The 12,504-nt window shown below is 41.4% G+C and overlaps 1 protein-coding gene across 1 annotated transcript in view; it reads left to right on the top strand.

Annotated features, from left to right (window-relative positions):
- ENPP6 (ectonucleotide pyrophosphatase/phosphodiesterase 6) overlaps positions 1–12,504 on the top strand; it is a 31,480-nt gene that overhangs the window by 15,307 nt on the left and 3,669 nt on the right. Inside the window, exons 3-6 of the mRNA XM_010141969.1 lie at positions 2,729–2,840; positions 7,217–7,358; positions 8,397–8,576; positions 10,757–10,894. Of these exons, the coding sequence (XP_010140271.1) occupies positions 2,729–2,840; positions 7,217–7,358; positions 8,397–8,576; positions 10,757–10,894 (572 nt within the window). The remainder of the gene's footprint in view (positions 1–2,728; positions 2,841–7,216; positions 7,359–8,396; positions 8,577–10,756; positions 10,895–12,504) is intronic.

The raw sequence follows: 12,504 nt of genomic DNA, 5'->3' as shown, positions 1-12,504 counted from the left end.
CATTCCTGGGGAAAAAGTCATGTATCCTCTGACTGTTTGGTTGCAAAGTAAGACACACCAGCTAATGCTGTACCTGGGGTGAAATGTGCAGACCAAGGCTGCCTGTCTGAAGCACTGGAGCAGAGGATGGAGAAGCCCCAGAGGAGCATGACAGCATCCTGGCAGTACCACCAAAGTCAAAACTTTGTAATGGTCCTCACACTCAGCCCAGTGGGTGATGTCACCCCAGACCCTCAAACTCCTTCATTTTCTGGAAGCCTAAGTAACTGTTTCAGCTGAAGTGCAGTGACATCTTTTATAAACACTGAAATGAGAGAAAGGGGTAAGAAAAGTCTCTAACCTCAACTTCTTGCCATTTAAACACAACATTTACCAGACCATGGAGATAGTCTGGAAAAGTTTTCAAAACTTCCTGTTATGACATGAAGTGTCCAACTGTTAAAGCAATGTTTAGAAGTGCAACTTAAAGCTGGCAGTGGTTCAGGTCTCCATGTCAGATAGATAAAGAGGAGCCTATATATCACTGTGAAAGAACTCCTTATTCCTGCTCCAGGAGTTCAGGTTTTTAAACACAGGTTTAGCTTCATACAAAACCGTGCAGAAAGATATCCAGCACTACCTCTTAGTAAATATCTATTTGTAGTTTAACCAAGAAAAACTTAACTTCCCTTTGTCTGGCTCCAAATAATTTTAAACTTCCTTTCCCATAATATTTAAATGAGAAAATTTACTATCTGTCCTTGGCCTCTAAAAATGGAATTTAAATATTAAAGGGTCTTCATGGCCAGTATTTAAGGAGTCTGAATTTCCAGTTTTACTGCCAATGACTGCACACTTGAAGACCAATATTTGGTGGCAAAAACGATTTCTAATTGTTGCTGCCTCTGTAGTCTTTCATGTTATGCCTAACACTTGACAAGCCACAAAATAGCAAAGATATTGCATCAACTAAAACATCCCAGATCCCCAAGAGGTTAATGCTTCAAGTTAAAGTGATCTTGTGAGAAATTCTGAGGAATGTTATGTGAGATAATTATATTCTGATGTGTATCTGAAGAGGACAAAAGAGGCAAAATCATCGTATTATTCACTGGCTATGAGCAATCATTCACCCAGACTAAGTTACTAGGCATCATCACACACACTCACGATTTTTATAAAAACAAGTATTAGCTAGATGTTCAAAATTATGTAAATATGTTTTTACAGAAAAGCAAATCAGTTGAGTACATTTTCTGTTTATTTTTGCAATTAAGTAAGTCTTAGAAACAATTAATCATAATCGATGGGGGGCCCTTGAAACACACGAAGAATGTGGAGACCTGGGAGCCGCTACCATGGACCACTGGGTGATGAGACTGAATCTGATGTATGCCGGGACTCGTTAACTTTTGGAAGGAGTAACCTCCATCTGACTTATTTGACTTTCTGCAAATAAGTAAAGATTTTTAAAAATTTCGTAAGCTTAAATATTTAAGTTTTTCTAACCTGTCATAGTACTCCCGAAAAGTCACAATCAGCGGTCGCGGCCAGCTTAGCCTGCAAGCGGGGTGCTTTTCCCTGTGTCCCAGTAGTACACTTCAGCAAAGTGAGCTCATGCAGGCTGAGATGCAAGACACTGACAAATTGTCTTCAGTGAGTGCTGCAGCAAGCAAACCACTGCAAACCATCTCTGAAAGTAGCTCTGCTTGACTAGTGCCCTCTCTGTACTCACACCACCAGTGCAACCTTCTTCCCCAAGCAACAAGTCAACTTACGACATTCCTTACTGCCTATTGTTTTCATCCCAAAGGAGAAGGGACCCAGATTTGGGCATATTCCGGTTATGGCTTAGAGTTGCCTTTTTGACCTGATTGTATTGCTTTATACAGAGGCCATCTGGCAAATGATCTCTCTCTCTCCCTCCACCCCACCCCGCTGTGTACCCCAGGAACACATCAGAAAATGCCTAACTGTGATGGGAGGACTCTGGGGCTCTCAAAAGATAATTTGCATTAATCCAGTGTTTCTGAAAGTACATTCTTTTAAATATTAATGTTTATTCAGCAGCATAGTAACCAGAGAGCAAAAGGGCAAAAAACCTTGCAAAAACATATTTTTGTGTGTTCAGGGCCATGTTCTCCTATAGGATTTGTTGCCATAAATTTCTGGGCCAAAAAACAGACTGTATTTTGCAAGGAAGGCTGCAAGTTACCAAGAGAGTTAATTGGTTTATACTGTTTTAATAAGACCTCCTGGGAAGCAAATTTAATAGTGGAGTGCCAGTATCACATAATAAAATACAGTTTATAGAGGATATTATGACGTAAGATACAACCTGTCCAACTGGAAAGTATTTGCTGAACTTTCAGGGAACAATATCTAAATCTATTATGTTGGAAGCCTGGAAATGAGGCTACGTGGCTGCAGTAGTTAAAATGAAAACAAGCTAGTGATTTAGGTGGAAACTGTCTGTCTGGAGGGAATCGAGAGTTTTGTTGTGGGAAGGTCACACAGAGACCTTCCTTTTAGAGAGGGAAATAAAAGGATCTAATGTATGGTTTGCTACAAGAACTCGTCAAACCAAACTCTTGCCCCTTTTCACTTCCTAACCACAAGGTTTCCTGCAGGGAAGGTGTAAGGTGAGTAATGTCACGGGGAATTTACAAATCTGAACTTGGACCCCATGGTGTGGGGTCTGTTGTGATCAAGGTGAAATGGCAGAGCTTACCACAATTTTCGCTCGTAGGTTGCGAGGTCGAAATCCTTGGAGTAAGACCCAGTTATTGCCGCGAGTACTTCAGCGTCCCATCAGACAAAAACTTTGCGGATGCCATCAACGATGCTCTGGAATCTTTGAGGTACATCACCAGACTTCTGTGGGGTGGGGTTTTCTTTCTCAGGAATGAGTATTTGGGTTCACTATCGGCCTTGCTCTAGGGAAGTTTTGAGGATTGGCTCCCAGGTAGGAAGGCGGGGGCCAAGAATCCTTTACGGTACTGTTACAGAAACATGGCCATAACAGAAATTAAGATCAGAGAGAAAGACGTGCTCTTCTTTTCATCTGTAGGTTACAACACAGAGGAGACAGCCTTATTTACTATTTTTAATTTGTAGTTTCAAACAGCTTCAAGATCAGTCTGTGAATATCTGTTCACTGACCTACAAGAGCAGACTCTGAAATGCTTGGATTTAGAGGGAGCTGCCGAGAATTTGGAAATCCTGAGATTCAGCTCTGGTCACTTGCTTTTGAGACCAATGCTTTGGCTCCTTCTGCATTTTAAAACATATCAAGCACAATGATTTCGGAGCAAGCATTCATTCTGTGCAAATATGAAAACAGAACAGAATAGAATAGAATAGAATAGAACAGAACAGAACAGTTCAGTTGAAAGGGACCTCAATGATCATCTAGCCCAGCTGATAGGAATGATGGGAATATATCTCTCAGCCAGCTCCTGAGAAAAACATAAACTCATAAACTCCACCTCCAGCTTTCCAGTTACACCATCTCTCATCCAAACATTGACAAGGGACAATTCCAGGTACCTTGAAAAATCAGGGAGGATTGCACCACCACACGCAGGGCCAATGCCTTACCTGAGCTATAACTAAGCTTCCTCTTCTAAAATGTTGTTGGTTTCAAATTTATCCAGTCCTAGGATGCACTTTTAATTTGTTACTTGCAAACTGCCATAGTAATTTGAATCTGAAGAGTTTCTTGTTCAGATGATGAGTGTTGCTTGTCCTTGAAATAAAGGCTCCAAAATGATGAGAGCACTGCTGGAGATGTTGCTCCCAGTTGCATACTGGGTCCTGTTGCACAGATGCTCACAAGTCACAGTGTCATTTACAGCACAGGACTTAGAGAGAAGCTGCCTCCAAACATGAGAGACATTTTATCCTGAAATGATTTAGCTTATATTTTAAGAAAGTCATCTGTATGTGACATGAGGAGTTCATGTGTGCCATAGGAGGCTTTCTGGAGCTTCTGCAACACTTAATTCAGCGGATAAAGAAGGGAATGGAAAACTGAATACAGACACCAGCTCTGACTTCTGGTGGAAACGCACAAGTACCATGGAAAGATTTTTGGTTGGGTATCATTTGGGGATGGGTCAGGATATGCTTGAAGCTCCTTGTCTGGTTTCTATGAAGCAAGGCTGCTCAGGGTGGGTTGCAGCTTTGTAACTGTGAACATAATTAAAAGCAAGGCACGATCTGTTAAAAGCTCCATTCCTTCAAGGTGCTCTTTTGGGTAACTGGAGCCTGTTGAAAAAGTGTCCATACCTAATTCACCCCGAGTCACAAGGCTGCTTGCTGCTGCCTTCAGCAGAAAAGAAGAAAAGGGCAGGGACACAACAGTGTCAGTGGAGCAGCTTGCAAGAGGTGAAAGCTGGTGATTTCAGAAAAGAGCAAATCCCTGCTAACACAAGGTCTGCTGTAAACGACAGCTGCAGCCTGCTCGTGCTGGAGCTGCGGGAGGTCTGGTCTCTGGTGTCCATTTACACACCATACCTCTTGGATTTCTGCCTGGTTCCTTTTCTTTAAACTAGGTGACCTGTCTGCAGCAAGGCAGGAAAGAAGAAAAAAGGAACAATCACTGATAAAATTAATAATCCATTGTGGGTGTAAATACTACAGGGAGTTAGAATCAGAAAGGAGGGTAGAGAATGAGCAGATTAAAAATGGGATAGATTTTCCTTATCCTTTCTCTCATTCATCCTCTTTGTTTAGTCCTTTAAAATTTAGCAAACAATTTTCAGTGCTGCTGAAGAAGTAAAGCCTCTGAAATGCCTTTGTTGTGGGTGTATTCATTTAGCAGGAGCTAGCATCTCTGCGTGGAAGAGTCTTGAGCTGCCTTGTATTGCCGGTCTTCATCTTTTGCAAAAGCTTCTGACTCCTGAAGCTATTCAAAGGTTGGCAAATCCAGCGAGTTCCCTTTCCACACCCCAACAATGGAAACAGCCCATTAGGCTGAGGCTGGCCCTACCTATATGTGGAAAAACAGCCTGTGGCAAGGGCAGTCCATTGTCTCAGAGGTGCCTTGCTCAATTGCCCTGATGGCAGGTATTAGTAGTTAATGAACTGCACTTATGCTCCCACCATTACCAAACCTTACAGGGACTTCAGGATAGTGAGAGTAAGCCCTTTATTGTGGCAGGATGGCCTAAGGGTTATCTTGAGTTTGGGCGCAGGAACGTCCTGACCCATCTTAACCCGTCCAGGATTGAAAGGAGTTTTATGAATGTCCTCTGCAAGGGCAGGAGTACCTACCTCCTCAGGGAGCCACTGAGCTCCTCTTGCAACCAAAGGAAATCATCCTTCAGGAATATTCTTCAATCTCTTCAAAGAGGTGCTTTGAGACCATTATTTAGATTAAAACTATTCAAAACTAAAAGTCAAGCATCCATTTTTGGCAAGTAACACTAAAACTTCCCTTATGTCTTTTCCAAAACTATAATTTAATGGCTGTTGTAATCTACCTTCCTTCCTGGAAAAGTGTCATGAAGGTTTGTGTGGTCCTCGCAAAGCGTGTTGATAAAATACAACCCCCTTTTTGGTATTGCTGTTGATGCCGTCCAGCTTTCTTCAGCAAGTTTTCCTCAGCTGTTTCCTTTGAATGTTACAGGTGATGGGAGGAGACAGGACTAATGCACAGTTAGAAAGACAGAATCCTCCCGTGCAAGCCATGATCAGAGATGCCTAGTTTTTTTAGGAACCAGGCAAAAAATGGAAACAAAGTCAACCCAATCTTACAAGTTCTGGATGTGTTGTACCCAATCCTGCAAACCTCTAAGCACGCCGCCTAACTGGAGCTTGTCCTATTGAAGTCATGGGCAAAGTTGAACGTTCATCCTTACAGCACTGAACCCTCACTGTTTTATGCAATAAATCCCTCTCTTAGCTTCTATCTTGATCTAAACGATCATTTAGTTATAGGTGAGAAAACACAAAGCAGTCTAAGTAGCTAATTAATAAAGACACTGCAGAGGAAGAAAAATGTTTCAGTAAGTTCATGAGTGTGTGTGCAACGTAGAAATTACAGGGTTAATTTTTAGAAATTAATTTATGCAGAATAGAGATGGAAAGTAATGCTTAAAACAAAATAGGGGGAGGAAAGGACTGCTTCATTTGAATGATTTTAAAATCACGAAGAGTGAGAAAGAACACTGTTCTGCAAGGACAGTGGTGGAGAAACTCCCACCACAGCAGAAACCTTCAACTTTCCTACAGGACTGCTCCTCTGAGGCCTTCGGCAGATTTACAAATAAGTTGACAAACCCTAATTCATTCATTCATTCCCACATCTCTGATTTTTTCTCTTCTGTCTCACTCATTACATCAGATTACTCAGGTGTCTTTAATCAAAGAAACTAGACCTGTCAGGACACCACACGAAGTCTTTGTGGAGGGATCTTGACCTAGGTGAGGGCATGTATTATGGGTGGCACACTCTGTCATATATTAAACACAGTAGAAAAAGACTGAGTTTGAACTTCATGAGCATAGATTTGTGATTTTATCCAAATTGCTCTCAGGGAGCTTTACAGAGAACTGTAAAGTGGTCATGAAAATGTAATTAAGTACTGGTGTATGCACAATCCCCACTAATTAGGCTGAGGGCATTCGGTGCAGAAACATCTCAGCAACTAAACTTGGCACTCTGAGATTAGCTTAGTTTCCCTTTGGTCATATTCCCGAACAAAAACCCCATCTAAAATCACACCCCAGTTCATACCACCTGGGATTTTGCAAGATGATGGAAGAGCCCATCCTGAGCTGACCTCGGTAGTTTGGAAGACCTCACAAAGGAGAAAACCAGAAGTGCCAAACTTTAATTAAAGCGCATTTGACTGGTAATTCCCACAATCCTTTTAATAAGGGCATTCAGCACAGAAATCAGTATTTCTTCTGGGTCTTTCTTTGTGATTAAAGGAAAAGCCACGTTCCTAACTCACAGAGGTGGTACAGGGCTACCAGGCCAGCCTGTGTTTGCACGTGGCAGTCTCTATCTTGCATCTCTGGTGGGCATCTCACCACATGGCTTTGGCCGTGAATAATGAGCACAGCCATGCAGCAGTGGGTGGGAAAGCCCAGGCAGAAAATGGTCCTCTGGGGTTTGGTGGCACTATGTGCTGGTGAGGACAGTAACTCCAGCAGCCAGAAGGGGAAGGTGCATGGGCGGTCCCTGTGTGCACCAGCCTCTTACTCCTTTCCCTCCTTCCACCCCCAGCAATGGCAGTGCTGAAATGGCTGCGGTGTACTATGAGCGCATCGATGTGGAAGGTCACCATTATGGCCCTTTATCCCAGCAGCGGAAGAATGTTTTGAAGGAGGTGGACAAAGCCTTGAGCAACATGATCACGCTCATCAAAGTGAGTGATGTCTGAAAACCCAGCTCCCAGATGCTTTTGGAAAAGGCTTTTAAAACTGCTCCTCGTGGCATTGCTGAGACCATATTTAATGCCTGTTAATTGAATGCGTTGGCTGTAAACTTTTATTTCCTGAGCAACAGAGGCTACCAAGATCATGCAGAAGACAAGGCACCACTCCCCTGATTTTTATTTTTGTTAATAACACTATAATCCTCCTAGTGGATTATACCACTATTCTACTGATCGCCCCAGGAAGCCATAAACCAATATACATGTCGCTCTGTTAATAACTGTAAAGCCCAGCCAGGCTTTATAGTAGGTGAACGAATCAAAATCGCTCGCTTCCTCAGGTTTGTGGAATCAGACAATTAACTTTTATAGCGGTTTTTTAATGGCACTATTCTGAACTCTGTACTTTAAACTTTGTTTTAAAAAACATTATCTAAAAACATTATCTAAATGATTTTGCAGTGAGAAAAGGAGGATACAAGCTTTTGGTAAATGTCAATTCTGTGAATATTCTGGTAATGATAAATGCACGTTGGAGTTTTTAATGTGTTTTCGTGAAGAGAGGGACATGTATTTCCAGTTCCACTGAATTATAAAAGTGCTGACTTAAAGTGCTTGTGTTTGGGAGGGAAAGAAAGAAACAGCCCTGCTACAGGTGGTACCATGGCAAAGTTGCTCTTCCCCAGCCATTTCGGCCTACAGATGAAGAACAGTTGGATAAAATCCTGTCCGAGACCGAGTTGTGGGACTGGCAAGTGGCATCTAGTTATTTAGCAGGGGGTGGGATTTATTTTGGAAAATCTCTCTTTAGCGCTAACCCTTCAGACTCTTCCAGGGCAAGAAGTGAAAGCAGATGCCCATCAACAGGGGTTGTGGCAAAGCACATTGCAGGGCATTTGCGACTGTGCTCCTTCTGGCCAACTTCCACTAAGTCAGTGGAGGTCAGCTGGAGATTAAAATTTGCCAGTGGGCACAGAGACTGTGAAGCTCTTACCCAGCCATAACAGCTGTCATTCACTTGCTTCACAGAACAAGGGCCTTCAGCATCATCTCAACGTCATCCTCTTCTCCGATCATGGGATGACAGACATCTCTTGGGCGAACAAGGTGATTGAGCTGAAAAACTACATCAATATGAGTGATACCATACAAATGAAGGACCGAGGTCCTGTTGTGAGCCTCTGGCCAGCTCCAGAGAAGCACACAGAAGTAAGTACAGCTTATTTGTATTTATTTAGTTTTGTGTTTCCTTGGGGTTTTATGACAACTGTGTCTTTTGTTTGCTCATAACATCCAAATCCTGCTCTCAGAGATGTGTGTAAAAATCAGCCCGAGGCTCTCATCGGGAGTCAGACTTGGATCATGTGACACTCTTGTGATGAGGTTTTCTGAAGGAAAGTTGCACAAGGCAAATTAAAAAGCATGAACCTTCACCATTATTCAGCACAGATATGTGCTTTCAAATCCCACCACTACGTGCTTCTGATAAGTAGCTAAAATATTTCTGTTCAAAATCTATTTTAGGATTTTATATATATAAAATCTGGAGCAGGTCAGGTGTTCATATTCCAGCAAACTCACATAGAGTTTGAGGAATTAACTTCCTTAGACCAGAATCACAAAAAAAGAAAAAATTTTTTTACAATAGTCTTCTGCGAAGATTTTTGATGAATAAGCATGTTGGATTGAAGCAACCATAAAATCCCAACGCTAGAACTGCAAGATTTTGAGGGAGAAGTTGAAACAATATTGAAAAAAATTTGGAAACCACTTGAAAAGAATTAAAACGCAGCATCTGTAACTACCAGATTAGTACATTATAGTTTAACCAGAAACCAGTGCTTGAGAGGTCATTATTACTGTCCTCAGAACACAGATGAGTGCATGTACCAAATGGGCACTCCATGCTCCAGATGAGTAGTTTTACTTTCTGTATTACATTTTAGCCAGTTCCAGTATATTGCAGCCTGTGCAACTTCTTTTTAGAGAATATTTGCTGATTTTTTCACCTGAACAGGCTCTCCAGGAACTGTATAGCTCTGTTACTGCCAACATTTCCGATTAGTGCCAGAATTAAAAGTTGTCTTAGAGGCATGCATAAGCAATTCACAGAAAGTTCCTGCAGGGAATTACAGCACTTATGTGTGCTCTCCTTGGCCCTAACCTGGAGATCCCTATTTTTGTAGGCCAGACCTTCACACAACAGCAAGTATAAGTTGCAACTTCACACAGACATGGGGTTTCGTCTGACAAAGCTCTTAAGCACATGCTTCTCTCTCATTAAACAGCCTCATATCCCTAAGGAGAATTAAGTACAGTGCCTCACACCATGGGTTTTGTTTTCTTCTTTCACTTCTTTTTAGTACTTCTTACTGGAGTGCTGCTTTTAAAACAAACAAACAAAAAGTCGGTTTTCTGTTTCCCAATAGCCATATTCATCTATTCTTAACACATTTTGAAGAGTCATGTTTCGGAATTAGATCATACATATCATAGCATAGGGGTTATGACCTTTAAGTGTTATCCCATTTTGAAGCACCAGAAGTACTGGTGAAGCACCAGGACCACCCTCTAGTCCAGGTCACGGTGGGAGGGTCTGGCTGAGTCGTGCCATCACACCCTGGTGTCATCCTTAAGGTGACTGCATATTAATGCACACATATGCACGGCAGCGGCACTTAACTAAAAGGCTAGTGAAGGACCTTCTATACTTTGAAGAATCGAGCTATTCATTCCTGGAGATTATTTATATTTAAGCAAAAGAGTGAGACACACAATAACCACCTTCTTTATGGCATATGAACATCTTCTTTAGGCATTTAAAATATTTTTCTGAATAAATTTGGGTTAATATTAATAAACCACTTGTACAGCATTATGCAGCTTCAAAGCCACTGGCTGATTAATCTCATGGCATCCCTATGAAGCAGTGTAAGAAATTCGGGTGAGGTGACGTTAATTGTTCACTCAAGAGCACAAAGAGGGAATGAGTGGCAATACTTTCCACATCTGTACCCAGCCCACATGGTGCCTTCGAGTATCTTTCACTACTTGTCTCGTGTGGGGGGGTTGGTTTCTGCTGGTGTATCTCTGTAGGTTGATACAATCTCATGCATTCATTTGTGTGTGTATTATAAATATATAAGTAATACATCAATTCATGCGTTCCTATGTGTTTACAATCTGAGTTTTCAGAACCTCCTGAGCCACATAAACAGGTTTTGCAGAGCTGCCATCTTTGGACCAGCAAAGCCCCAGTTTGAATGTGGCGAAGATTAGCCATTGAAGGGGATTAAGCCATTTTACAAATTCAGGGGTTTCCATGTACCCATAGGTGTGTATATGCTCTTTACAGCCATATGGTGTCCTAACATTCGGTTTCTTTGCAGATATATAAAAAACTGAAAGCTGTGGAACACATGGACGTTTATAACATACAGGATATCCCAGACAGGTTTTTCTACAAAAAAGGAAGATTTGTGTCTCCTCTAACTCTCGTGGCCGAGAAAGGATGGTTCATAGTAGAGGTAAAGTATAGAAACAAAATACTTAGACGTGAACGTGAAAAGGTGCACTATGTGAAAACAATAAGAAAAAGGTACAATGCTATGCTGGGCATTGAGTTTAAGTATTACATCATTTACTTTGGCTGACTACAAAACTAAAGTCAAATGTTGCTGTGTGCTTAGAGGAGCCTAAAGACATGGCAGCTATGCTGAAGGTAGAAATGTTAGTCAAGATGATTCTTCTTCCGTGTTGACATAAAGCAGGAGGAGTTTCTGTATTTCCCATTCCAGTTCTGTGGTTTTACTGCTCTTCCCCCCGCCCATCTACCTTCATCTTAGACACAAAACATACTTCCATGCCAAGACTTTACTATCCCTCTGTCCAGAAGTACTTCGTGGCAACTTTACCTTCTCCCTGGCTTCCCACTCACCAGTCTCTGTCCTAAAAATGCCCATTTCTTCCAGGCCCTCCAGTCTCAAAAGGGTCAGACAGGAGGTTTACTCCTCAGAAAGACCCAGTTCACACACTTAAATCTGAGAGCTTGTTAAGTAGTGAATCAATTAGACTTGAAATGAAGAGACTTATCATACCATTATGAAAATATTTCAAACCATTATTTCATTACTATAAATTATTATTGCCATCATTGTTGTTATTATTTTGTACTTTTATCACTATTGAGCTTCTCCACATTACAGATAATAACTGCACTTCACTACAGCTTGGAGGGTGAGGCAACTTATTTATCTTCTAAGTAGGTAAACTGAGAGCAGTACTTTGCCCAAGGCCATACATTAAGTCAGTAAGCTGTCAACAGAACCAAGGAGTCCTGGTTGTTGGTTTTTTTCAGTGTCCTAGCACGGTCATTGCCCATCATTGCCTTGCGGATTATTGTAACTCCGTTGAGCATCTTCTCTCATGACCCTCAGAGCTACTGCTCGGCAGGCTTTGCTCAGAATGATCCACACCACCACATTTCTCACTAGCCAACCTGACTTTAGGATGGTAATTTCTACAACTGAATAAAAATGCACCTCTAAAAAAAACCTGATTGTTTTTGAGTGCGGATGGGTAAGCACTGCACTTCTGATTAAAAAAAAATACATATATATAAAAGAGCCAGAGCTAAGATTCATAAAGGAGGAGTCGGAAACATTTTTGCCAAAATGATTTTAAAATATTACAACTAAACGCTTTTGTATGGAAGTTGAACACAGAACATTTTTACATATTCTGAAAAAAGAAAAAGCACTTTAAAAAAATCATTGAAACCCTGACAAACCTTAATAACAGTGCAGAAAACACCGCTGCTATGGTAATTACTTCTGTCTCTCTGCCCATTCCTTCTCATTGTTTTTGATTTTCAAGAATGTCCTCTCATTAGTGCTGTCAGATTTTCCTTCTCCTCAGTACATTTTCATTATCTGTGAATGGGATGTGAAAATGAAAGTTTCCTGTCATATATTTAAAGCAATAATTGAGCCTTCTATTATACTCTCTGCCCAAACCACTGAAGAGAAGATGTTCAACTCTTCCCTGTGATGCTCATTGGGTGGTTTAACTCTCCGTTGGTTAGTGGGTAGCTATAAGCTGTTTGAAATAAGGGGGGGATTAAATTTTCTTTTCTTTT

Source organism: Buceros rhinoceros, unplaced genomic scaffold, assembly GCF_000710305.1.
Source record: "Buceros rhinoceros silvestris isolate BGI_N320 unplaced genomic scaffold, ASM71030v1 scaffold17668, whole genome shotgun sequence".
NCBI classification, from domain to species: domain Eukaryota; kingdom Metazoa; phylum Chordata; class Aves; order Bucerotiformes; family Bucerotidae; genus Buceros; species Buceros rhinoceros.
This window is presented reverse-complemented; position numbering and strand designations above follow the sequence as displayed.